Here is a 27,574-nt window from a genome sequence, read left to right on the forward strand (position 1 = left end):
CCTTTTTTCTTTCTCTTAACTTGGATCAACTCACTTACTTTTTTACCAGCGATTACCTTTGAACATGGCCAAACCATTTCAAGCGCCCTCATCTTTTCATCAATAGGGGCTACTCTTATTTTCAAGGGGATTTCCTTATTTCTAATCCTATCTGTCCTGCCTATTTCTACTTATCTACCTTAACATTCTCATTTTAGATACTTTTTATTTTGTTTTTTTTTTTTTTTTTTATGGATATACTACTTCTTAACTACCCAACATTCAATGCCATAGAGCATAGCTGGTCTTGTAGCAGTCTTATAAAAGTTTCACTTTAACTTTATAGGTATTCTACGATTACACAATATTCTCGATGTGCTTCTCCACTTCATCCTTGCTCTTATATTATGATTTTACATTCTCTTTAATCTCTCAATCTTTATCAATTATAGATCCAAGGTATCAAAAGCTCTCACTCTTTATCTCTTGACCGTCAAATTTTACTGCCCTTTTGTCTTTGATTCTACTTTTACTAAACTTACATTCCATGTACTCTGTTTTTGTCCTACTTAATCGAAAGCCTTTATATTCTATAGCATCTCACCAAATTTCTAACTTGGCATTAACTCCACTTTTAATTTCATCTGCTAAAACTATAGGTTTCCATGTGAATATGAATCTAATTCTATTACTTATATTTATGTAACTCTGTTTTAGTAGGCATATTTACTTGGAATTAGATTCAAAGTAATAGAATTATTTTTCTATGTGAATATGAATCTAATTCTATTACTTATCTTAATGTAACTTTCTGAATTCAGTGGGAATGTTTGAATCTTGTGTAATCAATTCTATCTTGAGGCCTTACTGGTGAAGCTATGATCTAACTATATAGTGCTTACACTTCCACAGCCACTTGCTGATGCTTATGGGCTGCTCATGCATAGGAATGGTCAGTGGGAATGGACTCTTGCACCAGGAGTATCCCCTTCACCAAGGTATCAACAAGCTGCGGTAAGTAGTGAGATATGTGTGTATATATCTACCAATTTGCTAGTTATAACATTTATTTGTCTGTATGTGTGAGTATTCATGTACAAATCCTAAATGTGTTACTTCTGCATATTTTTGGATATATTCTCCATACTTGTATACATTCTTAGTGGGCCTGCATTGTTCATTCAAACAAGTCGGTTTGGGATCATAGGTTTTTATACTGGTAGTCTTTTTAGTCTTTAATGAATAATCTTTTGTCTTGAGCCTCTTTCTAATCACTGAACTTGAGATGTCTTGCTATCAGGTTTTTGTTAATGCACGATTGCATGTTACTGGAGGTGCCCTTAGAGGAGGACGTGCAATTGAAGGTGAAGCAGCTATTGCAGGTAATGTGCCAGAAATGTCATTACTGTGAACATATATGTATGTATGTATGTATGTATGTATGTGTGTGTGTACTTCTTTTAGAAAACCTTAAATGTCTTTTTTTTGGTTAGTATTGGACACTGCTGCTGGAGTTTGGTTAGATAGAAATGGTTTGGTCACCTCCTCTTCACGCACAAGCAAGGGCCTCACTGAATTTGATCCTACTTTGGAGCTTATGCGTCGTTGCCGCCATGCAGCTGCATCTGTTGGTGGTCGTATATATATTTATGGTGGTCTCAAGGGAGGTAAAACTCTAAAATCAGTATTGAAAATAATTAAGAATGTAACTACAGAAGCAGAGTAAATATTCAATCTGTTTGTTGGATTACATGGATTAAAGAAAAGATTTCTGTTAATGGAATATTATCTCCAGCCGGGTTAACATCAGAATTGCACATTTGCTGATAAGCTTCTTACTCTCTCTTTCTGTTTTATTTTTTTTATTTTTTTTATTTATTGTGGGGTTTGTGGGGTGTATATAGTCTTGCATTACCTGTTCTCATCTTTGTGTTTCTTTCCCCCCCTTTTTGTTAGAAGTTATCATCGTGGAAAATTCTGATCAAATATGTTACTCTGTGCAGATATTCTTTTGGATGATTTTCTGGTTGCAGAAAATTCTCAATTCCAGTCTGACATCAATTCTCCCGTAATAACATCCGAGAGAGCCTCACCAATATCAAGCCCCAAATTTAATCAACCTAACGTAAACCCTTATGTGACTACACCAACTTTGGATGGTGGACTAGATATTCCTTCTTCTGGTAGCATGAGGTATTGTTCCATAGCCCTCTTTCCTCTCTTTCACTCTTGCATGTTCTTTGTTCATTCATATGATAATTTAGTGGTGTATGTTCATCCTTAGCAGCATGGACAAAAATTCTTTGGAGAAATTGAGGGAAGCTTCTGCTGCTGAAGCTGAGGCAGCTACCGCTGTCTGGCAAGCAGTGCAGGCTGCTTCTGCTGCTCCTCCTGAAGAGACATCTGTATCAGATGATAACTCCCAAGCTGCAGAAACAACTTCAGATGGTAGTGATACAGAGGCAGATGTTCGTCTTCATCCAAGAGCTGTATGTCCTTTGCATCAGTGTCCTATATCTAAGTTTCTATTTTGTACTCGAAATGCAAAATCATACCATTCTGTGGTCACAGGTTGTGGTTGCGAAAGAGGCTGTGGGTAACCTGGGTGGGATGGTAAGGCAATTATCTTTGGATCAATTTGAGAATGAGAGCAGACGGATGATTCCATTGAACAATGATTTATCGTATCCTACTAAAAAATTCACCAGGCAGAAGTCTCCTCAGGGCTTACATAAGAAGGCAAGCATTATTCAGATTTAGAGTTCTTCCCTTGTTTTTATCTGGCTTACTTCAATGTGATCTATTGTCATTTGTATTCTTGCCAGATCATTTCTTCATTGCTCAGACCTCGGAATTGGAAACCTCCTGCCAATAGGAGATTTTTCCTGGATTCATATGAAGTGGGTGAGCTCTGTTATGCTGCTGAACAGATCTTTATGCATGAGCCAACAGTCCTTCAACTGAAAGCACCTGTTAAAGTATTTGGTGATCTCCATGGACAATTTGGTGATTTAATGCGGCTTTTTGATGAATATGGATTTCCTTCCACTGCAGGAGATATAACGTAAGTTTGATATTTAGTTTTCTGCTTTATATTATGGTAATAAATCTGATTAAATGGGGCAATTTATCTGTATCAGTTTTAGATTTTATGGATTGTTAGTTGTGTCAGAATCATAAATCTTGGATTATTTGGTAAAACTCCAGAGTCTATCCGATTTCTATTGTAGAGTAAGAAACTGCTGAATTATAATTGGATTTGACTTGAAACAATTGGGTTTAGGGTAATGACTTCCTGTATAGAATGAGCTGAAAGCTTTTGTAAAAAGAAATTGTTGCTTGGTTTTGAAGGTATGCATCTAAAGACAGGGAGAAAGGTTGAATATGTTTGATTCATGGGTGATCCTGCAAATAATGGACACTATTTTGGGTCAAGGTTGCACTTATGTATCATAAATCAAAATTAGTTGGGTAGTTCATGCTGGTTTAAACATTAGTGCCTTGGTTTGCTGCTTTTGGCTGTCATTTTTTGAAAAATTTGTTTACTCATTGCACTGCACTATATTCTAAAATCTTTTCTATGTGATTTGTACTGATATTGGATAAAAACTTTCCCATCTGAAGCTATAATGCGTGGTGTTGGTCTGTGTTTTGTGGGTTGGGGTTAAGCACTTAAGCTATCTATTTTTAAAAGTTGCAAAAAACTCAGTACTGTGACCTACATAAGGCCCAGGGGATTATAGTAAGCTCCTTTTTTTTGATAATCTAGTAAGCTCCTTTGTATCAAACATGTTTCCCTTAACCTATTTGGGTATTCTCTGTGATTCTTGTTGCCTGTGCAAGACGTATTTCTTCTAATCAATGGTCAAGTGAAACTTGATAGAAAGTCTTCTGTGGTCATTCTCTATGTAAATTAAGAATCATAGCAAACAAGTTGGAGATGTTTAATGAGCCTGTCTATTTGTGTCAGGTATATTGACTACCTGTTTTTGGGTGATTATGTTGATCGAGGACAGCATAGCTTGGAGACCATAACCTTGCTGCTTGCTCTTAAGGCAAACTTCTGTTTTGAGTATTCCAACTTTAGTATACGTTCTGTTGTTCTTATTTACTTATATTTGACTCCATAGTGCTCTGTTTATGATTTTGCAGATTGAGTATCCTGAGAACGTTCACTTAATACGTGGAAATCATGAGGCTGCTGACATAAATGCTCTCTTTGGTTTTCGCCTTGAATGCATTGAAAGAATGGTATAGATGAATATGCATTTATGGTACATCTATATTGTTTGAGTTTTTTGAATGTCCTAATAATGTTTGATGTTGTAGGGAGAGAATGATGGAATATGGGCATGGACACGATTTAATCAACTATTCAACTATCTTCCACTTGCTGCACTTATTGAGAAGAAAATCATCTGTATGCATGGTGGCATAGGGAGGTCTATAAATTCAGTAGAACAGATAGAGAAGCTCGAAAGGCCTATAACAATGGATGCTGGATCTATAATTTTGATGGATCTTCTATGGTGTGATCTTCTCATCCAATTGATTTGTGTATTTGGTATTTATGTTCAAGATTTTTTTGTTGACAACATGGTACAAATACAGGTCTGATCCTACAGAGAATGATAGCGTGGAGGGTTTGAGACCGAATGCTAGAGGGCCTGGTCTTGTCACTTTTGGGGTACGCATAATATTCTTTATGTTGAATTGAATCCTGAATATATTTCCTCATGTTATGTGTTTATTTATTTATTATTTAATGTTATGTACTGATGTTGCTTCTGTGTCTGAGTTGCTTTTTGTTTTTTTTTTGTTTTCCCCATTTTCCTACTGCTATGGTCAGAGCTTGTAGCCACTAATCAAACATAGTATAACATTCAATATATATATATATATTATCTGACATATAGTAGATTAGTAGGAAGCCAATAGCAATAAGGGACAACCCACAGTATAGGATCCAGAAAAGAGGTTGTTTTCAGGCCAAACCCATTTAAATTGCATTCCTTTAATAGCAATAGACTTTCACAAATTATTTGACTGAGCTATATATCGTCAAAGTTGATTACCTGATAGCCTCTATTAATAACTATCATTAGTTTAATGTGGATAGTGGTTACGATGTACTATTATATATACCTTGGTTTAATTTGTTTGATATATATATGTTCTTGTCCAAAATCTATTCTATATTATACTTGATTCAGCTACATACCTCTTCACTGGGATACTGTTTTCTAGTCGTGCACTTTTGTTATATGCATACTTGCATTATGCAACCATTATTTATTCTTTCTACTTGCAGCCTGATCGTGTCACAGATTTCTGTAAGAGAAACAAATTACAGCTAATTATAAGGGCCCACGAATGTGTCATGGATGGGTTTGAACGGTTTGCTCAGGGACAGTTGATAACTCTTTTTTCTGCAACTAACTATTGTGGTAAGTAACATTGCTTTGGGGTTTCACCCTCTTGATTTGCAAGTATATGTAATATAGTCTCATATGGCATATACATTTAGGGACGGCAAACAATGCTGGAGCTATACTGGTAGTTGGCAGGGGGTTGGTTGTGGTTCCAAAATTAATTCATCCCTTGCCACCGCCCCTTCAGTCACCAGAGACATCTCCTGAACGTGTACAAGAGGACACATGGATGCAGGTATGCTTTTTGCATGGTGTTTTAATTGTGCCTTTATGTTGGATATAGATCCATTTGAGAATACCAATTCTTTTCACTGACTTGTGTCACACTTTATTCTTGTGCTCTGCAGGAACTTAACATTCAAAGACCACCAACTCCTACTCGTGGTCGACCACAGCCTGACCTTGACCGGAGCTCACTTGCATACATATAATGTTACCTGACAGATTTGTGAACTTCACAACTTGTCAAAGTAAAAATCTGCATTTCTCTGACAGGCTTGACCTTGACCTGTCCTGGGTCGGGATAAGTTTTCCACCTGTGACCAATATGTCCTATTGTAGTCTGAAAGATATGAGTTGCCAAAAATGAAGCCTTGTCTAGTGTACACATAGCTTGAGGATGGTAGAGGATGTAGCTATTAGCCAATTGATCATCGTTCTTTAACATTTGTAATTTATGTACAATTTAGAATGTGAAGATACTGTTGCCCACCATACAGATAAATTATAGGGAAGGAGAAGAAGCTTGTTTTGCTTTTGTGTAATGTAAAATAAACAACAATATGCAATTAATTTCTTTGTAAGGTATTTATTTGCATTTTGATAAGGCAATTTTGAAACCAAAGTTATAATTTGAAATGTTCATGGAGTTGAACAATATTCTTGTAATTGTGTCACTTATTGGAGTATTTATTTATGGATGGAGTTTGGCTTGAAACATATTTGGAGTTATCTTGCTCAAATTCATGATGTGGTTAAAGAAATCATCCATGTATAATTTTAGTGACGGGCTTTTTTAATGAATCACATGACTTGTTTATATAATACACATAAATAGTCTTATAGCCAAGGACTTTGTAATTGAATTGACACATCTACATGCACAAAATGCCTGGGTATTTAGGAGGGGGGGGAATGTTTGAGTTGTTGAATTAGTAGTATGTTATAATTAATTAAAAAAAAAAACATAGATAGTCTTATAAATGGTAATATAATGATTTGAAAAAGATAATTTTAAACATGTTTGAAGTCAAATTTTGTTTTTTATTTATCTTTCTTTATATGTTGGGTGACAAGGGTTCAGAAGTATTCATGCGTTTTTTGGGATAGCAAAGTTGTTGATAAATGGAAGCATTTCTTCTTTGGACATAAAAACACCTCAACAAAAGATTAATAAAAAATTGTTCTGTCAGCCATTTGTTCTTTTGAAAGAGATGAGCTCCCATGGTCTTTGATGAAACTAACCACTTAAAAAAAAAAAAACACACGCAAGTAGAACGATCAAATTCTACTGTACGCAATAGATAGATTGCTCAGAGGGATTTGAAAATAGAAAGAAATACATATTGTGTTAAGCAAACACCGCAGATCTCACAATTTATGGTGATCTTAAAATTGTAGTGAGGATTATTCCATGAAAGCAAAAGGCTCAACAACTACGGTATTGGTGGAAAAATGCGTGAATATGGTGAAATCACAGCCTTCTGCACAAACTTAGATTGACTTGTGTTGTGTTAAGCAAACACCACAAATCTCTCCTTCCCTCTCTTGCTATCCTTTCTTGCCAGCCCTTAGCGCCCAATTTTCCCGGTTGTAAGATAAAATTCAAAATTCCATTGGTCTGGTGGATTATGTCGCCTGAGTCAAAGGCATCACAGTCATCCCCCAATAACTGGAAGTGAACTGCAGCTGTCTCATTTGCCACAAGGGCTAAGCATGTCTTATTACAGATTGTTCAAAAGTATGAACCGTGTTCATGTCATTCTTGGCTGCAGGCACAATGTCTTTAGGAGAGACCTGCAAGAACCTTAACATCAAATCAAAACGAGCATTGAATGCTTATATGGGCAGCAAGAAACTAAAATGTTGAGTCAGAAAATCATGATTGTAAAAATGACTTTCTATGAAGCAAAATTATTGAACCTTTCCTAGGCATGTAGTCACTTGGGATAAAACCATAAAATATGCACTTGGTGCTTATTATTGTGTCAGTGAAAACTAGAAAAACACAAAAAAAACATGAAAAATCAACATAAGAGAAAATACAAGGAAACACAATAAAATACATGGTTCACCCAACTAGTTTTTACGTTAAGTATCGACCAATACAAAGATATAGTAACCCAATTTCTATGCTTTGGCAAACAATGAATAAAGAAACTGATACTGTCCATTTAAAACAATACAAGGAATTTAGTAAAACGTATTGAAACTTATCAAGCACTTACTGCAAACTTATAAGAACATCTATTTAGCTCTAGCTAACATTGTAGCATCAGTTTATTATGGTGACAATAAAAGGCAAGCTAATTGCGTGCAAATAGATACTGATCCTTTTGGTAATTTTTTTTTAACACATAGGATGCACACCCATAAATAGATTGCAATTTGTCAAATGCGTAACTGTAAATTTTAGTTGGAATAAAGAGAGTAATTCATACAAGTTATATTGGACTCTGGTTCAGGCAATGGCCAATTGGGGTCAAAGTGTGAACATTATTAAGAACCTTTCTCATGGAATTTTGTAGTAAGCACCAGAATTTGCAGCTTAGCTACCCGCTAATGTGGTAAATCGTTTCTATTTTAAGTAACAAGTTCCGTTCCGGTTTGTATATTGGAATATAATATTTTGACACACATGTTAAGCAGTTATTGGCTTGCTACACCAAAAACGCAATGTTGATGTGGTGTACTTGCTGCATAAGATACATTTCCCATCCTTTGGGGTGAACTTGACTTTCCCAGCAAGGTCTTGGCATATAGTTTGACATAGACATACCACCCAAGCTATGTTGTAATTTGAAAAACAATAATGCTATGGAGTCCATAATTGTGGAAAAAGAGTATGGACACAACTTTTTCACATCAAATTTTATAATTGTTGAATTGGTAGATTGCGCGTGGTGGACAATTGACACTCACAGACTCATTACTCTTTTTCCACCACTCATGATCAATCAACTAAGCAATTCTGAAATTTAATGTGAAAAAAGTTGTGTTGGTAGCATTGGGGCATTTTTCCTTTTTCTTATTGCAAAGTATTTTTGGATCCAGTGTAAAAACCTATATCTGTAGAATTTGGGCCAGCTAGCCAACAGGCCGCGCTTCTTGCCCACCTCGTGGGTGCAGATGCCAATGTGCCATCACTTTCCTCCCCATATTACCTACTTCTGCAGTTCTGCTCAATGCTGCAACTATTTATCTTGTAATCGTTATTTGTTAAGTTTCAATGGCAAGCACAAAACCATATGGTTCATACAATCTTAACATCAGTTATTTGATTGAAGCAGTGCCATACCTTATGAGTGTTACTAGGCTTATCCGAACATATTGAACACAAGTAAAAACAAAAAAATTTTGTATAAAAAAAAAAAAACAAAATTTTTTAAATTGAACCTATAATTGATTTCTTTTCTTTTTGCTAAACTTATTCTTGGTTTGTGTCTAAAAGATGTACAATTGACAGCTTGCATGTAACAAGAAACTATCCCCCCAGCCACTTTAAGAATGGGATATACATTCACTGAGGTCGGATAGTGAATATTCTGCTTAAATCCCACAACACTCTAACTACCCCCATCTTTGTTTCAGCCTCTTCAAATGACATGCCTGTAGATTTAGAAGGGTGAGGAAGAATAGTCCCTTTCTCAACCTTAAGCTCATAAACATCCAGCACGCATGTCTTTCGTTCCTTCAACTTCCATCCATACCATTCACCATGCATCTGATACACCTTTCCCTTACCAATCTCCTCTCCTTTCACATTTACAAACATTACACACTGACCTGGCTTGCACTGGACAAAATCTGCGCGGCCAACAACAATAAAGTTTGACTGGACAATCATAGAGTTTTCACCATCACTAGCTCCCAGAATGCTTTGAGGATCTCCAAAAGCATCTCTTGGGACATAAGAATCTTCACCAGGACTCTCAGGTGAGTCATTGGCTAGTCTCAGTGAACTGTGCTTGTCTTGAAGACCATTTTCAACCTCTAGTGCTGCACGAACAGCCTTAGCCGCACGGGCACGAGCTAGCCTGACTTTCCGGTTGTTCAGCCTGTTGATAATACAAAATCAATGATTTTTCATTACAAAGAGAACTGTCAGAAAATATATCAAGTGCTAGGATAGAGACTACGTGAGACATAAATTACGCATGTACGCATGTAACGTATGTACATATTGCAGGTGTATGTGCTGATATGAGGACCCCAAGGGATAGAGCACAATGGCTGAGGACCACAACTCATGAAATAGAGGTCACTGGTTTGAATCTCCTCTTCTCCCTTCCCTTGGGGCCAAAGCTCACTCATTAAAAAAGAAAGGTGCTTATATAAAAGTTTTCTCACCAGTTCTTTAGCTGTGCAGATGTAACCTTTGAACCCTGGAAAACACAATGTAGGAACTCCTTAGGCACATGTTATCGAATTAACTTACACCATTTATATATTATGAGTTGCAAGTGACGTACATGAAGACTTATTTTATGAGCCCATGATTGTACGGAAGCTGCATTTCTCTGCATATCAGGTTCATCTAAGAGAGCCCTCTCGATCATATTCATCTGTCTATCATTCATTAAGGTTCGTTTCCGTTTTCTTTGCTGCTTTTCTTCACACTGAATGGTTTCAACTTGTTTGTCCTCTGTATCTCCACCAGATCCACTTTCTTTTACGTACTCACTTGATTTCAGGAACTCACCATTGTCCATTTGATCAATGGCATTCTTTCCTCTAGTGGAACTCGTATCTGAACCACTTGTTTCAATATTCTGAGCATCTCTGTCCATTTCTCTCAAACCTTCAGATGCTCTTGTACTGGATATACCTTTACCCTCCCTCCTATCTTGCGTCATCATATCATCACCATGTTCCACATGTCCACTTTTGATGCAAAACTGGTCCATTTCTTGAAAAGCAGAATCCTTGAACATTTCCTTCTCTAAGTTACCATGTTGGCCATTAGAATTTGGAGGTTCTTTCCTCAGAAAAGGTGATGAGCATCCCTCTGGACTCTGAGCCTCCTATAAGAGATAAAAATTTACTTCCTTAGCTCAGTATGTTGAAAACAAATTACATCACCTAACTCTGTAAGCCAAAGAGTGCATTGGCTAATTTATATACTATCTGAAATTTTAAAGCATATGTATGCTATTTGATTCTAAATTCAAGTTTTATAGTTAACAAAATTGCATGCTATTAACGGGCAATTTTATGACAATGTTTGCTGATGTTCAGTATAGAAAATTTAACCCAAGATATAGACTCAGGTTTTCTTTCCTCAATTTGCCTCAGAAGAATGGTTCATATTTATAAAGGGCATTAAAAAGAAAAGGAAAATAAAAAGGATCTTGCAAAGTGAAGAAATAAAAGGAAATAAATTAAAACTGCTCCAAAGGACTAAATTTACCTGCACTTGTTTTTCCTCAAAGTCAGCAGAAGTAATTAATGATTGTAATTGGTTAAAGAACACCCTGAAAGAAAATTCGAATAAAAAAAATTAACTATGTCAAAGAGTTAGTGAAGTCAAACAAAATACGTTACAATGGAGGAAAGCTAAATATAAATGCGCCCACAAGCATACATAAACAGAATAACAATATGAATTCTTGCTAATTTAGCCAAAAACATCTGGGAGAGAAAAAAAGTTTAGTTAGGTTTAAATAACCTTAGGAGCTGTACATCTTCCTCGCTCAAAAAATTAGGAATTAAAGATTCTGCATGACTTAGCAATGAACCTACACAAACAAGTTATCCATAAGGAATGATATATTATCACAATTATGTCCACAAGAACAAAAAAAAGAAGAAGAAGATAATTACGCAGATTCCTGCAAACACTGGCAGCTTTTGGAGCATCAGAAGTAAAGGAGAAACCAGGCAATGATTTTGATAGATCCATTTTCAAGCACTCTACAAACTTGTGAAGGAAGAGGTTCCTCTCCTGCTCTGTGGATTAAAAGAGAAAGTTTGATCAATGTAATCAAGAAACCTTATATGTACAGCTAAAGATTATAAACTTTACAAAAGAATCAACCTTCACAGATGTTGGGATTAAAACAATGAAGATTTGCTATTATTTTGACAAATAATGATGTTCTCTGATGCGCATAGGAAGCCTGACGTATGCTATTGGGAATTAAAGTAAATTCCAAATTTGTTTCATTTGGTTGGTCCAATGATGAAAATTTATCCAAAACCCATCCAGCTGCTGCAAATGAATCATACTCAAGAGTAGAATCGTCTTCCCGTACTGGGAGGTTAGAAGAACACCAACTAGATACGAAATCTCCATGAGGAAGTGAAAATATTGCAGTCAGAACTTTTGTCTGGAAAGAGAGAAAAGACTTGGTCATAAACTATTAGAGATGCTTTTAAGGCAAATACGTAATGTATGTGCACCAAATGCATCATCAATTCTAGATCACAGAATCACTATTTGAAGAAAAAATAGGTAATAATTTTTTTTTTTTTTTTTGTAAAGTATGTGCATCTCTTTTGAATCAAGTAATTGCACAGCCTCTAGATCTCCAAAATTATCAAAGAACATTGGACTATCAAAACAGAATTATATCAAAAGTATAATATTGGAACTATAGTAGGTATCTAGTCTATGAAGCCTGATGATGATAGCTTACAAAGTATATTGTAATGTAAGAATGAAAGTTTGAATCATCTGACAAGATGTCAGCTAGGCGCATTGCATTGAGTTGTAAAAAACCCATGGGGTAACATCTGTCAGAGCAGGAAGCAAGATGTTTGGGATCTCTACCAAGCTCAGTCTTCAATAACCCAAAAACCTGCTGACAAAACCATAGTTAAAGCAGGCTTTACGCACAGAAAAAGAGTATCTAGAAGAACAGTAGAATGTTCAAGAAGACAAAAAAATGGACTACTGTCACTTGCATAAATGCAGTTTGCAGTCTACTAGTAATGAGGGAACCCAAGGGTTGAGGACAGAAAAGTTGATCTCTGCTTAAATTACCATTTCTTTTGGTACACACTCAAAAAACCAACCTCACGAAATGTTCCATAACCAGAAATAATTATGAAAAGAGGACCGCAGGTATAGACAATGAAGTGAAAATGATAATCATGTTCGATCCTCCAGCCAAAAACATAAAAAAAAGGTTGGGTCCGTTGGTGAGCCACTTCAAAGCAAGCCACCAAGCTGCTGTACAAGAAGTCTAATGGTCCATTGAGAAGGATAGCCCACTCTCAGAATAATACAGGAACTTACCTCTAAAGCTACAGATTTTGCCAAATCCAGGCTCCCTGGTGAACTAGCAACATCATCCAGGTAAGAGAGGCTTTCTGATTCACACAGACTCAACAGCTGCAAAAGAGGAAATGTGACTAGTTTCAATAAATGAGGTTTGTTTACAGAGGAATCACACAATGGGAAGCTGCAGTAGAATCTAAAGTAGCTGAAGCCTCAGAGTAGAAATTAACAGTAAATCTTCATCACTGGGACTCACAATTGATAGGACTTTAGCTTTCAGCCTAGATACAGCAGCCACAACTCTGGAGGATTCTACAAAAGGTGGTGTGACATTTAGTTTCAAGATGGCTCGAGCCAAAAACAGAACACAACCCTTTTCACATAGTTCCTGAAATAGGACCAAAACGAGAGTTTAATAAAATAACAACAGCTGTATATAATCTTAGAGAATCAACCAAATAAGAAAATAGAATTGGCCAATAACTTTACAAGTATCCATTAAGTCAATTTTCAATAAGAAACCCATACGTCATATGACCTTGAACTTGTTTAATAATTGCTACAATCTAAACCATGATTTTGTCAGCCAAACCAAGAATTTTGGCAATGCAAATCTCCCTGTTTGTCTCACTGCCTACTTGCCCTTGCTTGTAAACAATGCAATTGAGAGAGGGTTATATCTACACAGATATCTACCCAAGGGTACTTCTGGTTTGAAAAAATGATGAACTCGTCCCATCTCTTTCCCTTTCAGCCAACTGATACAACATATAAGAGACCCCTAACATATCATTCACTGAAAACAAAAGGAAAAATAGAGTTCTGGCTTGGAAACCTTATTCCTGAGTAGGCGCTCCAGAAACATTTTTTGTTGGCACAATGATTGAAGAAACTGTAAAGAAGCCTCACATTGCTGGCAGAGATAGTTAACTATTTGTTCAGCAGTCAGATTTGATTTCATACATGAAACAGGATATTGAGTTGACAGCTTGATGTCAAGAAACCTAATGGCTACAAGAACTGCTCCAAAAGCAGCATCCATAAATACGTCAACCTGTAGCAGAAAGATTCATGATCACTGACTGCATATATGTGTAAGCTTGCAGAACTTGATAACTGAGAAGGGGAAAAAGAAATCTAGCAAGAGCAAAGATTATACTCAGGAACTGATTAAAAATGTAGCTTAAACTGATGGAATAATGAATATAAAAAAGTTCCATGAACATGAAAACAGTAGCTTTGAAGAGAGATTACTTAAACTGAACCCTATTTCTATTAATAGCAGCTTAATCAAATCATGTGGGGTAAGTTATACCTTAGGGTGTGCAAGCAATACATGAGCAAGATCTGGCCATTGTGAACATATACATCCTGTTAATAGATATAGACTGCATGCCACCATTGCTGAATGCATAAGGGGCATGGAGTCATTACGGGTTTCCTGCATCATGAAAGTAAGTCTCAATATATATAAGTAGTACAGATGATAGACCTCAGAAGATGAGGATTGTGGAAAACCTGTTTATAACCACCAAGAACAATTAGCAAATAAAACACCAGGTCAAGCAGCTGCTCTGTCACCTTGACATCATCTAGCAAAATCTGAAACCATAATTCAAGCATAAGAATCTTGAGAGATTTTGAAGCCTTTAGAATAGCACCTGTTCTAGTGCCATGGCAAAATACTCGAACTTTTGGAAAGAAAGAGATGGAGGTCTCATACATCCCAAAGAGACCATGAATAAGCAAAGTGAATAAAAGAAGAAAGAACAATTCAGCAATTAAACAAAAATGAAAAATAGCATTCACATTGTCCCTTGTCATGAACAATCATTTACACAGACATTAACAGTAAAAACCCCAATTATACAACAATACTCTACTATCTTGAAAGGAAAAGGAGAAGGAAAACATTCGGTTAAGAATACCAAAATCAAGTTTTGGCATTATATATATAAAGGGCACTATGATGATCAAGATTATAGAAGTAAGCTTGACCATGTTTGTTTGATTAGGTTCTAATGTGAGGTGGATGTTTGGTTTATTTCTAGAAATCTTATAAGAATTACTGATTCTTCCCATGATATCCTTAGGTTTTAAATACAATGTCAAGCATTTTACTCATTATTTTTATAAGGCAAATAAATAATAACTAAAAAATTAAAAAGAATGAGCTGTAAATTAAGTGAAATCTCCTAAAGTAATAGTCTAGTATAAACACATATAAGACCAAAATAATATATATATATATATATATACATATGTGTGTGTATATATTTATTTATATTATTTAACAAGACATCATGCATTTTCGATCAAAATTATTTATTTTCTTAAAAGACTAAAACATATCAAAATAGGAGAAAAAAGAAAAAAAGAAAAAAAAAGTTCAAATGTGAATTTAACCATATGATGAAAAAGAAAGTCAAATACATAGCATAAACACTTCTTGAAAGAAAGAAAAAAGTTACATCGTAGTTGGTAGTAAATTAGGGTATAATTGTAACTTTTAAAAATCGTAACTTTCCCAAGTCATGGGAATACGGATACCCACCTTTTTAGAGGGAATCCACATTCCCATGGCTTGATAAAGTTCTGCTTTATTTAAACTAAAGTAACAATTATACCCAATTAAATATATATTTGATGAACTAAAATATAAAATTTTCCAATAAAGTGCTTATGCTATATAATTCCTTGATCTATTTGCAACCAGGTAATGCTTGGGAAGCCTAAAAGACTACCCCGAACCAAATGACTAGATATTGTAAAAATACTGAATACAGCTTGCTCAGAAAATCCATCAAGTCTCCAGACTTTCAACAGACATTGGAGCAATATGTAATAATATGTTAAGTCCTCAACACATAAGAAACAAACACAAGATTAATAATAATAGAGACATGATAAAAAAATAATAATAATAACTAAAAAAATAAAAAAATAAAAATTTAAAAAAATCTTTAGCAAGAATTAGTATAGGAACCTGCTCAAGTTTAGCGTGTCGAGGTGCTAAATCACACAATGAATGTAAGAGACGAATGCCGGATAACAAGTATCTGAACAGGGTTTCATCTTTGTCAGATGACATAAGCACTGCCATAAAGTGTAAGGGAAGAAATGCTGCAAGCTTCTCCATATCAATCTGAAACAAATCATAATCTAAGATCTCACATATTAATAAAAAGGTAAGAACAGGATTGCATATTGATGATAAACGACGACCATGATGCTGATGATAATGATGCATTATCTGACCTTAATTGATGACCCCTTTTTATTAAGGTAGTGAATAGTGAAGTTTTCGGAGTCCCTCAATAACTTATGAAGTTCCAGGGAGCTAAGCCCATGCAACCCCTTCACTGCTGAAATTAAGTCAATGGCTTCCTACAAATAAATTGAACTAAATTATGATGGGAACAGGAGGGGATATGAGTTGAAGAAACAGATTTAAATTTAAAAAAAAATGTAAAATAGTTAAATCAAACAGACAATCACAAGAAAAAAAAAAGGATAGAAAAAATATGCAACCAAGTTCAGGTTAAGTTCAGATTACTTACTACTGCAGAACTACATGATGGTTCTTCCATAGCAAGCGTCATTCTTGAAAATCTAAAGCCAAGGGGAAAAACAATAACATAAGAAAGAGAAGTAGAGCAAGCAATCACCAACATGAGTTTAGTAAGCATAGGATAATTACTATTTTGCAATTTAGGAAGGCAAAAAGCTTGATTATGTTGAAGTCACTCCAAGGGCTAAAAGTTGAGGACAGACAATGGGACCTAGTACAAGTAATACTTATGGAAATTTCAAATGTAAAAAGGAATCTGTATGAGAAGCAACTCCCACTCCTTCCAATTATGAAATGATGCATAGCAAGCATTGCGGAACTTGAGTTGCATAGAAGACATCAGATTTTTTCTATTTGCAAGCAGGGTCCATGATGGTTATTGAACCTCAATCTTCAACACTTAAAATTGGTGAAATTGCATGCATTCCACACAGGTATTCTTGCAGCAAGTGGCATATTAGACAGAGCCTAGGAAGCATGAATTATTTCAACTAGCATTTATATATGTATTGGACACACATCCAATATGGATACTCTCACAAGATACTTAATTTTTTATAATTTTTCACTCCCTCTTTCACCCATTTCCCCTCTATGAAACTAATAGCTTCTTAATTGGTTTCATCATTCAAACATATTTTGCACCTATTAACATTTCTTTTTTATCTTTAAACTGAAAATTAGCATAATATTTACTTAGGAATGTTTACTTTTATATCAATTAATTGAAGCATCCATGCCATATTGTCTACTAAATTTTCAAGAATTGACAAATCGCTGTGTTGGTATTGAATTGTATATGTATTCTGTATCCATATTGGTGCTTCCTGGGATAGAAATCAATATCATAAGTTAACAATCACCAAATCAATCCACAAATGATTAAACAATCCCCCATAAGACAACACAACTCTGCCACGCGTAGAGCCAGTCAAGCTCAAAAAACTCCACTAAATCCATTTACAGGGCACCGAGTCATAGATTGCATCCCATGAGAAACAACAGTGAGGAAATGCAAATAGCACTACAGCTACTGCATGCATATGGAAGTGCATTCACACCTAGACATGCAAATGCAAATAAAAACTCACCAAAATCACATCTTTCCTTTGGAAATGAGAAGTTTTACTCAAAACACACACAACCCATTACTCTTAAGTATCAAAATCGTCATGTATATCAATTAAAAAGCAATTATTAAACATTTGCCAATACATATAGTCCCAAAAGAAAATCTAAAATGCAATACATAACTTTTTATCAAATTGATGCAGACTGCAAAATCCAACTAGCAAAACACAACTGAACTCATTAATGCAGTAATGACAAATTCCATAACCAAAAAAAAAAAAAAAAACACAACCAAGAAAAAAACTAAAACAGTATACAATAATTGAAAATTAAACTTGTAACTTCAATATACAGTAAAACCATCAAAAACCCACATCAGAAAACCCTAGTTCTGTAGCAACCATGTTGAATTGAACGTTAAAACCCTATAAATGCAAAGACTTTTTTCAGAGGCTACTGTGTGAAGCGCACAGTAGAAATGGCTTTGAAAAAGTGTATGTATTTGTATTCAAAAAAATCAGAAAGCTGACCTGAGAACCGTATCGACGAGCTTCGAGTACGAGATTTATATAAAGCGCCTCAAAAAATAAATATATATTAAAAATTAAAAATGAAAAAGCAAGAAATTCGCGGGTGTTTTTTTTTTGAGCTAATGTACACACCTCGAGAATGAGATTTGAATTGTAAAATGCAGTTTTGTTAAGGACTACAATGTTATTTTGCGTTTCAGTGTTTTTTTTTTTTTTTTTGAATAAAAAAATTTATGTTTAGTTAATTAATAATTTAATACTAATGTGTTAGATTAAAGGCCTATTAAAGATACTATATAAAACTATATACATGTATTTGTGTATTAATGTATAAGATATAAAATCCCAAAACAATTGGGTTTTTTTGGGATTATACAAATCAAGATTAAATTCTCTCTCAAAAAAAAAAAAAATCAAGATTAAATATTGAAAAAATATTTGATTTTTAAACATTACTTCTCAAATTATTAAATAACTATAAATTTCAAAAATAAGTGATTATGAAAATAGTATTTTCAAAATAATTATTATACCATGGTACTTCATCTTATAACTTTATTGGAAGTTCTTTGTTGAACTTCTCTGCCTTCTAGGTTCACTTAATTACTTGTCAGTTTCGAATTTCAATGCTTTGTGAAGGGTTTCATTATAGCTTCCTTAAATATAAAATTCACACCTAAGAATGATACAAAGCTTTATCTTAAAAGATTTACACCAACTTTAATTCTCTAAGACATAGCTCCTTTTTTTTTTTTTTTTTTTGAGAAACTAAGACATAGCTCCTTCATTATACATAATGCCACAAACAAATCCAATTAAAAATTATGTATACCTCAAAACAAAAGGGTTTTTAAGGGATTGTACAAATCAAGATTAAATATTGGGAAAAAAAAAAAAAAAACAATGTTTAACATATGTTACTTTTCAAAATATTCAATAACTATAAAATCCACAAACAAGTGTTATCAAAATGGTAATTTCATAATAGGTAAAGTGTTGATCGTTATACTTCACCTGATAATTATATCGGAAGTTTTTTGCCCAATTTCTCTCTGTTCTTGATTCGTAGAATCATTTGAAAATCTTGATCGACGCTTTGTGAAGGGCTTCATCATAGATTTCTGAGTATAAATTTGACCTACAAATCGAAACTTTTATCTTCGCCTTTTAGATTTATACCAAGGTTAAATCCCAAATCAATTAGGGTTTTTTTCCCTCTTGAAAGGCTTCACATACCTCCTTGACTATAGGCAATGCCACAACTAGATCCGAGCAAATGGCAATAAAGGAAATCAAGAGATTAAATAGTTTATATATGGAAAAAAATGTAGTTGTGTTTTTTTTTTTTCCCTCATTTTATTTTATTTAATATTCTTCATAAATAGTTTTAAGACAATAAATGATTTGTAAAAATGGATATTAAATAGTAATAGAAAAGAAAAATAAATTTTTGGTACCACTCTCCTTGCATGCATGGGTTGCCAGGTGTAACTTACCCAAATACAAGTCTAGAAAATTAAACCGGGAATTCTTCCGCGTATGCTCTAATAACGTCATTTGCTGCAGATGTCTTTTCTTTTTATTTCAATAATACTTACTACTCATGGATTTCAATTACTTCAATTAATAAAATTTACTGTTTTCAAATAAGGAACTTGGGTTTTTATCTCACTTGTGAACAGCAAAAAGACTAATTAATAATTTAATCTAATACTAAAAAAACAATAATTTTGGAGCTGATATTATAGGTTCAAATCCTAGGTTATTAGGTTCTATATGAAATAATATTTTGTAATAATGAGTATTCCTAAAGCCTTTTCTTGCATCTTAATTCTTCCTTAAGACTTTCATGGAATGTAATGAAGAGATATACTCATTATTTTTAAAATCTTTCTCCATAATTAATTATAGACAATCATTATCCTCAAGAGCCTTTTATTTATTTTTTAAAATTTTTTATAAATAAATTGTATTTTATTGAAAACTAAAAATTGAAGCATAATATTTAATGTTCCTATGCTCTTATTGAACCACATTATTATAGCATTTTTGTCCAATTTGGTCCATTTTGGTCTAATTCGGTTCAATTCAGTCAATTTTGATACACTTACTTAAAAATATGGAAAAAAAGAAGAAGACAAATTTGCATGGAGAGTAGCTATTCTAAATTTGAATTTGTTTAAAAATACAGATCTCTCGTTTTATTGAAAACACGATACCAATTTAACAAGCATACTCTAAAAGCAAACTCAACTAAGGATAGACACATAGTCTCTCCATGAGACACACCAAAGTTTGTCTTACAAAGAGTCATTGAACTTCATATTTCCCACCAATTGAAGAATCACACCTCATTAGAGAGGATTCGAATGCCAAATTGCTGTAAATCCAAGAAGTTCTTTGAATCCATAGATGATAGACAATATCAACGAATGCCAATCTGCTAACATATGACTTCATGCTTCCCTTTTCAACGAATAACCTTGATACTACCAAGCAGCAAATCGATCATAGGTGGCAACCAAGCCATAAAGGCATGCTGAGACATAGCGAACTCCTGTCAAATGAAGTTGACCCACTAAGCCTTCTAAATAGTAAATTCTAATGCCTTGCTCAAACAATAGGCAATTTTGTAAGAGAACTGATTGAAGGAGATGGAGCCAAGTCACTTGATCTGTCTTGCTTCAGTTTAACCTAGAAAATTAAGCTCAAATTGGATTAGCGTCAAGGAATATTTTATGGCAACCTATTACACACCATGTTCAATTGAAATTTAATCAATTTTGGCAAAATATTGATGCTATTTTGGTTTCTATTTTACTCTTTTCCATGTTCTACTAAATTAGTCCTTATATAGTCTGTTAATTTATTTTCAACACTAAATAGCGTTTTTGAAAATCTTATGAAGCTTTTGTATGGCATCACATCTTTTCAAGTGTCTTTCTATTCACCTTCTCCAATCCTGAATTTGATATTGTATTTTAAATCTTAGATTCTTAATTATATGAGAGCTTGCAACATTTCTTATATTAGATGTACTTTAAAGACTTAGTCATTTATAAAAGTGGTTTCCCAACCATAAATGTATACATATAACATAATACGTGTAAGGACACGATTCGTAACGAATCGTAGCAGTGTTGGGTTCGCACGTAAAAAGGCCCAAATAATATCATTTGTAGAGCGTGGGTTTGAAAGGCTAGGCCTTAGTCACCAGGTGGTGGGTTTTTCGTGGTGTTCATGCGTGGTTAAGTTTTCTTCACTCCTGGAATCTTTCTCCTGGAGGTGGGCTGGGAGGCTCTGGTTTTTGGCCATTTTTCCCAGCCCCTTCTCTAGGTTACTTCTCTTTCCTTTTATATCTCCCTGCGTTCATTGTCCTTCGTCCACGTATAGGGTCAACCTTTCCAAGATTGATACTTGTCCCATCAGCCCATACCCAAAGTCGTTGGGGGTGGTTGTAAAAGCCAAAGAATACGGCTCTGTCAGGTTCAGAGTATTAAATGGCAGTAAGGGCAGCTTTCCCTGGATATTTTAGATTTTTCTTCCTAGTTTTAGTCCTATACCGTTTTTACCCCTCTTTCTGGTGGGACTTTGGGTCTGCCGAGGACTGAACTGTCCTCGGCTGAATCCCAGGGCTATCCTGCCGAGCCTGGGCCATAGCCTTCCTCGGTTTGGGCCTCTGGCCTCCTCACGGGTAAATAGGCTCGGCCCATAAATCATTTGGGCCCCACAATAGCCCCTCAAAACCCTGCTATCCAACTTCTTAGTTGGAAAGGGGGGTTTTGGTAATACCGAGCTTTTATTATGGCTCATTCAATTCGGCCTTTCACTAATGCTGGCGGTTCTCCATCTACCCAGGAAATGCACCGATTTACGAGACCGTCTTTTAATTTTGCTCCTGATGCGTTCTTGCCGTTTGGTTAACCAAAACGCGCTTTTAATGACCTCTATTTAAGAGACTATTTTAATTTGACGGTTTGTTTTGATGAGGTGGAGAAGTGGAACCGGCATATTTGTGTTTGCAGATTCATTTGGAGATCTGAACCTATTAAATGCCTCCCGCTCCACCCTCCGTATAAGAGGGAAGGTAGGAGGTTATTGTTTTTTGTAAAGAGTCCCTTCTCATCCTTCTGAGATTTGAAATACTTGGCCTCCCCTAGAGTTTATTTTACCCACTAGTTTATACACTAAATCGTGATACGCTTTACCATAACAACGAGTAATGAAAGAGCCATACCCCTCCCGTAAACGCCACGTACCAATAAAGCTCGTAATGGCTCGGTCAGGGCAGGGATGGCGAAGACTCAAAATCAACATCACCATTCTTTCAGCCAAAATCCGAAGCAGGGACTCGTCACGTCAAACTTTCGACGTGACTGAGTCGAGGACACCCATTATCAGTACCAACCGCTCTCTCATGAGCATACCTAACATGGCACCAGTGTGCTAAGAGTCAGGACTGAGGCAGGGACCAAGTGCCCCTACTTCTTCCTCTCTTCATTCACTGGTGTCTCCTTTTGCCTCTCTTTCTTCTTCTTTCCACCACCAGATCCATCCTGGTGCTCTTCCTTCTCCCTCTTTTGCTCCTTTTTCTTTCTTTTCATCTCTTCTCTCTTCTTCTCCTCCTTCTTTTCATTCATCTCCTCCATCTTCTTCATTCATCTCCTCCATCTTCTTCTGAAGAAGGTCCTTCTCTCGATATAGGCGCTACTGAGGCAGAGTTTAGAAGGATTTCGGAGACGAGTTTAAAAAGAGACCTGACCGTTTACTTAATGTATTGTTTTTATTGTTTTGGCAATCTATCTTTTGTATAGGCTTGTTTAAGCCCCTCTTTGTACGTTGTAATACATCTTTGTATTAATGAAAATTGTTATCACTTTATTTCACATACTCTATCTCTATATTTCCGGAATGATAAAGCAATGAATAGACCTACAATCTTGTGAATGAAAAGATTTTTTTTTTTTTTTTAAACTGTGGCCGACGTCTAGGAACAAAGTCCAAGTTAATAGAAAGATCTTGCTCTGCGCTTATAAAAACAATCCGGCTTAATAATATTGAATCAAACAAAAGATACTTAGGGCTGAAACTCCCATTAGGCAGGAAAAGAAAGGACATTATGATGGGTCTACTGAATCGGTCTGGCACCATACCGCCGACCTTAGAGTACAATACTTGGGGCTATTATGTATTGATAAGTGCTGTTCAGCATAGTAATATAGCATTTGAATCAATGACACTTAGGGCCAAAATGCTTGCTAAGAAAAAGATATCACCATAACCTTAAGAGAGTTGTTTGGCACAACAATGCTGACTTGTAAAAAACGATACTTACCCCAAAATTGGCCGAGATGGTAGCTCAATGCACAATGCAGTGTAGGAAGTAACCATCCGAGGACATATCACTCGCAAAATGAACAGCCCCCTAGGCTACTAAATAGTAACGCGTTTCAACATTTTCTTAACACTCTTATTGGCATTAACCTTTTACAGTTTTTGAGCCGAGGACTGAGCAACTTAGAATTGTTATTAAGTAGCCAACCTTACAAAAACTCAATCTTCTTCTCATCCAAGAAATTGGTTGCCCAGGTAGTTGGTTTCCCCATAGGCTTGAGTCCGAGGACCATGCAATGCCTTGGTTCTGTCCAAAACCTAGTTTTTTCATCCAAGTAGTTGGTTTCCCTATAGGCTTGAGTCCGAGGACCATGCAATAACTTGGCTCTGTCCAAAACCTAGTTTTCTCATCCAAGTAGTTGGTTTCCCCATAGGCTTGAGTCCGAGGACCATGCAATGCCTTGGTTCTGTCCAAAAACTCAGTTTTCCTCATCCAGGTAGTTGGTTTCAAACTCATTTTTCCTCATCCAAGTAGTTGGTTTCCCCATAGGCTTGAGTCCGAGGACCATGCAATGCCTTGGTTCTGTCCAAAACCTAGTTTTCCTCATCCAGGTAGTTGGTTTTCCCATAGGCTTGAGTCCGAGGACCATGCAATGCCTTGGTTCTGTCCAAAACCTAGTTTTCCTCATCCAAGTAGTTGGTTTCCCCATAGGCTTGAGTCCGAGGACCATACAATGCCTTGGTTCCATCCAAAACCTAGTTTTCTCATCCAGGTAGTTGGTTTCCTCATAGGCTTGAGTCCGAGGACCATGCAATGCCTTGGTTCTGTCTAAAACCTAGTTTTCCTCATCTAGGTAGTTGGTTTTCCCATAGGCTTGAGTCCGAGGACCATGCAATGCCTTGGTTCTGTCCAAAACCTAGTTTTCCTCATCCAGGTAGTTGGTTTTCCCATAGGCTTGAGTCCGAGGACCATACAATGCCTTGGTTCCGTCCAAAACCTAGTTTTCTCATCCAGGTAGTTGGTTTCCCCATAGGCTTGAGTCCGAGGACCATGCAATACCTTGGTTCTGTCCAAAACCTAGTTTTCCTCATCCAGGTAGTTGGTTTTCCCATAGGCTTGAGTCCGAGGACCATATAATGCCTTGGTTCCGTCCAAAACCTAGTTTTCTCATCTAGGTAGTTGGTTTCCCCATAGGCTTGAGTCCGAGGACCATATAATGCCTTGGTTCCGTCCAAAACCTAGTTTTCCTCATCCAAGTAGTTGGTTTCCCCATAGGCTTGAGTCCGAGGACCATGCAATGCCTTGGTTCTAACCAAAACCTAGTTTTCCTCATCCAGGTAGTTGGTTTCCCCATAGGCTTGAGTCCGAGGACCATGCAATGCCTTGGTTCTGTCCAAAACCTAGTTTTCTCATCCAGGTAGTTGGTTTCCCCATAGGTTTGAGTCCGAGGACCATGCAATGCCTTGGTTCTGTCCAAAACCTAGTTTTCCTCATCCAAGTAGTTGGTTTCCCTATAGGCTTGAGTCCGAGGACTATACAATGCCTTGGTTCTGTCCAAAACCTAGTTTTCTCATCCAGGTAGTTGGTTTCCCCATAGGCTTGAGTCCGAGGACCATGCAATGCCTTGATTCTATCCAAAACCTAGTTTTCTCATCCAGGTAGTTGGTTTCCCCATAGGCTTGAGTCCAAGGACCATGCGATGCCTTGGTTCTGTCCAAAACCTAGTTTTCTCATCCAGGTAGTTGGTTTCCCCATATGCTTGAGTCCGAGGACCATGCAATGCCTTGGTTCTGTCCAAAACCTAGTTTCCTTTGGCGCTGGACCTTGGCTTTAGGGGAGTTAGCTCCTTGGCCAAGCCCCTAGAATTATCCGTGCGATTAACGCTACCAAGCGTAGCCCCTAGTCAAGAAGCATAGCCCCTAGTGGAATTTTACTCTAAAACTCTATAACCAGTTGTCAGAAATGACAAGGGAACTCTCTCGACCCACCGCCTATGCCAACACACAAGCCTTCCCCACAGACAACGCCAATTGTAAGGACACGATTCGTAACGAACCGTAGCAGTGTTGGGTTCGCACGTAAAAAGGCCCAAACAATATCATTTGTAGAGCGTGGGTTTGAAAGGCTAGGCCTTAGTCACCAGGTGGTGGGTTTTTCGTGGTGTTCATGCGTGGTTAAGTTTTCTTCACCCTTGGAATCTTTCTCTTGGAGGTGGGCTGGGAGGCTCTGGTTTTTGGCCATTTTTCCCAGCCCCTTCTCTAGGTTACTTCTCTTTCCTTTTATATCTCCCTGCGTTCATTGTCCTTCGTCCACGTATAGGGTCAACCTTTCCAAGACTGATACTTGTTCCATCAGCCCATACCCAAAGTCGTTGGGGGTGGTTGTAAAAGCTAAAGAATACGGCTCTGTCAGGTTCAGAGTATTAAATGGCAGTAAGGGCAGCTTTCCCTGGATATTTTAGATTTTTCTTTCTAGTTTTAGTCCTATACCGTTTTTACCCCTCTTTCTGGTGGGACTTTGGATCTGCCGAGGACTGAACTGTCCTCGGCTGAATCCCAGGGCTATCCTGCCGGGCCTGGGCCATAGCCTTCCTCGGCTTGGGCCTCTGGCCTCCTCACGGGTAAATGGGCCCGGCCCATAAATCATTTGGGCCCCACAATACGTTATCAAAAAAAAAAAAAAATATATATATATATATATATACACACACATATTGCATAATATAATATGAAAGTTTTGCTCATACTAGAATGGTGCTATTCTAATCTATTTAATGTAAAATACATTAGTACAATAAAACAAAAACGAAAGAAAATTTTATTTTATTTTTTATAAAGAAAAATGAAATAGAAATAGTTGTACTTCATAATTAAACAAAGATTAGTACATTTTGTACATTAGTAAGTTTAGCATCTTCTTCATTTATTTTTTAGAGAGAATTTCAACTTATAGCGTCCACTCCTAATAATAGCTATTTATCATTAGACCAAAATACCAATTATTCAACCATCATAGACTTTACCAAATGAGTTAACTGAAATCTACATCCTCTGCATTAATAAAGAACTATGTAAAAAAAATCGTAAAAAAAAAAGAGGCTAAAATCCAAAATTGGTCCTCTAAGTTTTAACGTTTATCATTTCAGTTATTTAAGTTTTAGTTTTGTCATTTCAGTCCTCTAAGTTTTAAATTTTTTCAATTCAATCTTTCGTTGCCCTTCAGTTAACTCCTAATCCTACAGTTAACTAAACCAAGACTACACCATTTGTGTGTGTGTGTGTGTGTGTTTTTTTTTTAATTTCTTAATTTTACTGAAATAAGTTAATTACAAAAATGAAAAAGAAAAAAGGAAACTAAGGGGAACGCCATTCCCTTGCCCCTGGAAATCAAAAACTACATTCCTGCGAATCAAAAGTGATCAGATCCAACATCTCCAAAAAGGCTCCAGTGTTCAAAATTGCAAGATCTCGAACTTCCCAGGAAAAAATATGATCTTGTCCATCCCATCCACATTGTGACTCCAAGAAGCAAAATAAGAAGAAGAAGGGACTAGCTAGAATCGAATTACAGATATTCAAACAATGCATAACATGATAACAATAACATCTGAAAACACTATCGATATAAATTACTGAATTGAAAACTATATCAGCTCTAAGAACCCCTTAAATAGAATCATTTCTAAACCCCATTGTTGCGGATCTGAAGCAAAAATTGGAAAGACCCAAGCTGATCATGGCTTCCAACCAAGAACTTTCTTACCTCTGCTTCCGTCTCCCTTAAGGTTATCAACCTCAGTAGGCCTAAAATACCTCTTATCAATCACAACATGATCTTTCCAATTCAAACCCACACCACATACCCAAACGCAACCTGCAAGAACTCCTCCACAGTGTGAGCATCTTCCGTGGCAATCATCTAGGTTCACTCTTGTCAATTTCGAACTTCAACGCTTTGTGAAGGGTTTCATCATAGCTTCCCTAAATATAAGATTCACACCTAAGAATGATATAAAGCTTTATCTTAAAAGATTTACACCAACTTTAATTCTCTAATGGATTAATTTCTTTCAAAAGGCTTAACATAGCTCCTTGATTATACATAATGCCACAAACAAATCCAATTAAAAATTATGTATACCTCAAAATAAAAGGGTTTTTTGGGGATCATACAAAAACAAGATTAGATATTGAAAAAAAAAAAAAAAACGATGTT

The 27,574-nt window shown here is 36.0% G+C and overlaps 2 protein-coding genes across 5 annotated transcripts; one reads left to right on the plus strand and one right to left on the minus strand.

Moving 5' to 3' along the window:
* Positions 1-871: 871 nt before the first annotated feature.
* On the plus strand, positions 872-6,343 carry LOC115973366 (serine/threonine-protein phosphatase BSL1-like). The gene is made up of 14 exons (XM_031093625.1): positions 872-993; positions 1,280-1,361; positions 1,473-1,646; positions 1,983-2,172; positions 2,264-2,468; positions 2,551-2,718; positions 2,805-3,043; positions 3,950-4,034; positions 4,132-4,230; positions 4,309-4,508; positions 4,591-4,666; positions 5,291-5,426; positions 5,507-5,646; positions 5,759-6,343. The coding sequence occupies exons 1-14, from the start codon at positions 919-921 to the stop codon at positions 5,840-5,842; spliced, it is 1,953 nt and encodes a 650-aa protein (XP_030949485.1). The 5' UTR covers positions 872-918; the 3' UTR covers positions 5,843-6,343.
* A 2,683-nt stretch (positions 6,344-9,026) lies between these two features.
* On the minus strand, positions 9,027-18,159 carry LOC115973367 (nodulin homeobox-like). Of its 4 annotated transcripts, XM_031093629.1 has the most exons (18): positions 16,553-18,159; positions 16,413-16,464; positions 16,111-16,239; positions 15,839-15,997; positions 14,371-14,454; positions 14,168-14,293; positions 13,688-13,906; positions 13,109-13,240; positions 12,871-12,966; positions 12,269-12,430; positions 11,668-11,959; positions 11,454-11,579; positions 11,299-11,368; positions 11,041-11,104; positions 10,340-10,654; positions 10,103-10,273; positions 9,981-10,015; positions 9,027-9,688 (listed from the first exon to the last, which is right to left on the minus strand). In XM_031093629.1, the coding sequence occupies exons 2-18, from the start codon at positions 16,452-16,454 to the stop codon at positions 9,151-9,153; spliced, it is 2,760 nt and encodes a 919-aa protein (XP_030949489.1). In that variant the 5' UTR covers positions 16,455-16,464; positions 16,553-18,159; the 3' UTR covers positions 9,027-9,150. The 4 variants fall into 4 exon arrangements, with proteins under 4 accessions (XP_030949489.1, XP_030949487.1, XP_030949488.1 ...); XM_031093627.1 differs by having other exon boundaries at positions 10,103-10,654; positions 18,025-18,159; XM_031093628.1 differs by having other exon boundaries at positions 10,103-10,654; positions 17,869-18,159.
* Positions 18,160-27,574: the final 9,415 nt, after the last annotated feature.

The sequence above is a fragment of the Quercus lobata genome, unplaced genomic scaffold, assembly GCF_001633185.2.
Source record: "Quercus lobata isolate SW786 unplaced genomic scaffold, ValleyOak3.0 Primary Assembly Scq3eQI_2003, whole genome shotgun sequence".
Lineage (NCBI taxonomy): Eukaryota > Viridiplantae > Streptophyta > Magnoliopsida > Fagales > Fagaceae > Quercus > Quercus lobata.

What these genes read in the sequence shown, in the direction of transcription:
- LOC115973367 (XM_031093627.1), bottom strand. Translation starts at nt 16,454, where the DNA reads ATGACGCTTGCTATGGAAGAACCATCATGTAGTTCTGCAGTA. An exon ending in GACACGCTAAACTTGAGCAG is followed by an intron (nt 14,455 to 15,838) that starts GTTCCTATACTA and finishes TTATGGTTTCAG; the next exon opens with ATTTTGCTAGATGATGTCAA. An exon ending in GAAGATGTACAGCTCCTAAG is followed by an intron (nt 11,105 to 11,298) that starts GTTATTTAAACC and finishes ATTTTCTTTCAG; the next exon opens with GGTGTTCTTTAACCAATTAC.
- LOC115973366 (XM_031093625.1), top strand. Translation starts at nt 919, where the DNA reads ATGCATAGGAATGGTCAGTGGGAATGGACTCTTGCACCAGGAGTATCC. An exon ending in CTCAGGGCTTACATAAGAAG is followed by an intron (nt 2,719 to 2,804) that starts GCAAGCATTATT and finishes TATTCTTGCCAG; the next exon opens with ATCATTTCTTCATTGCTCAG. An exon ending in CCTTGCTGCTTGCTCTTAAG is followed by an intron (nt 4,035 to 4,131) that starts GCAAACTTCTGT and finishes ATGATTTTGCAG; the next exon opens with ATTGAGTATCCTGAGAACGT.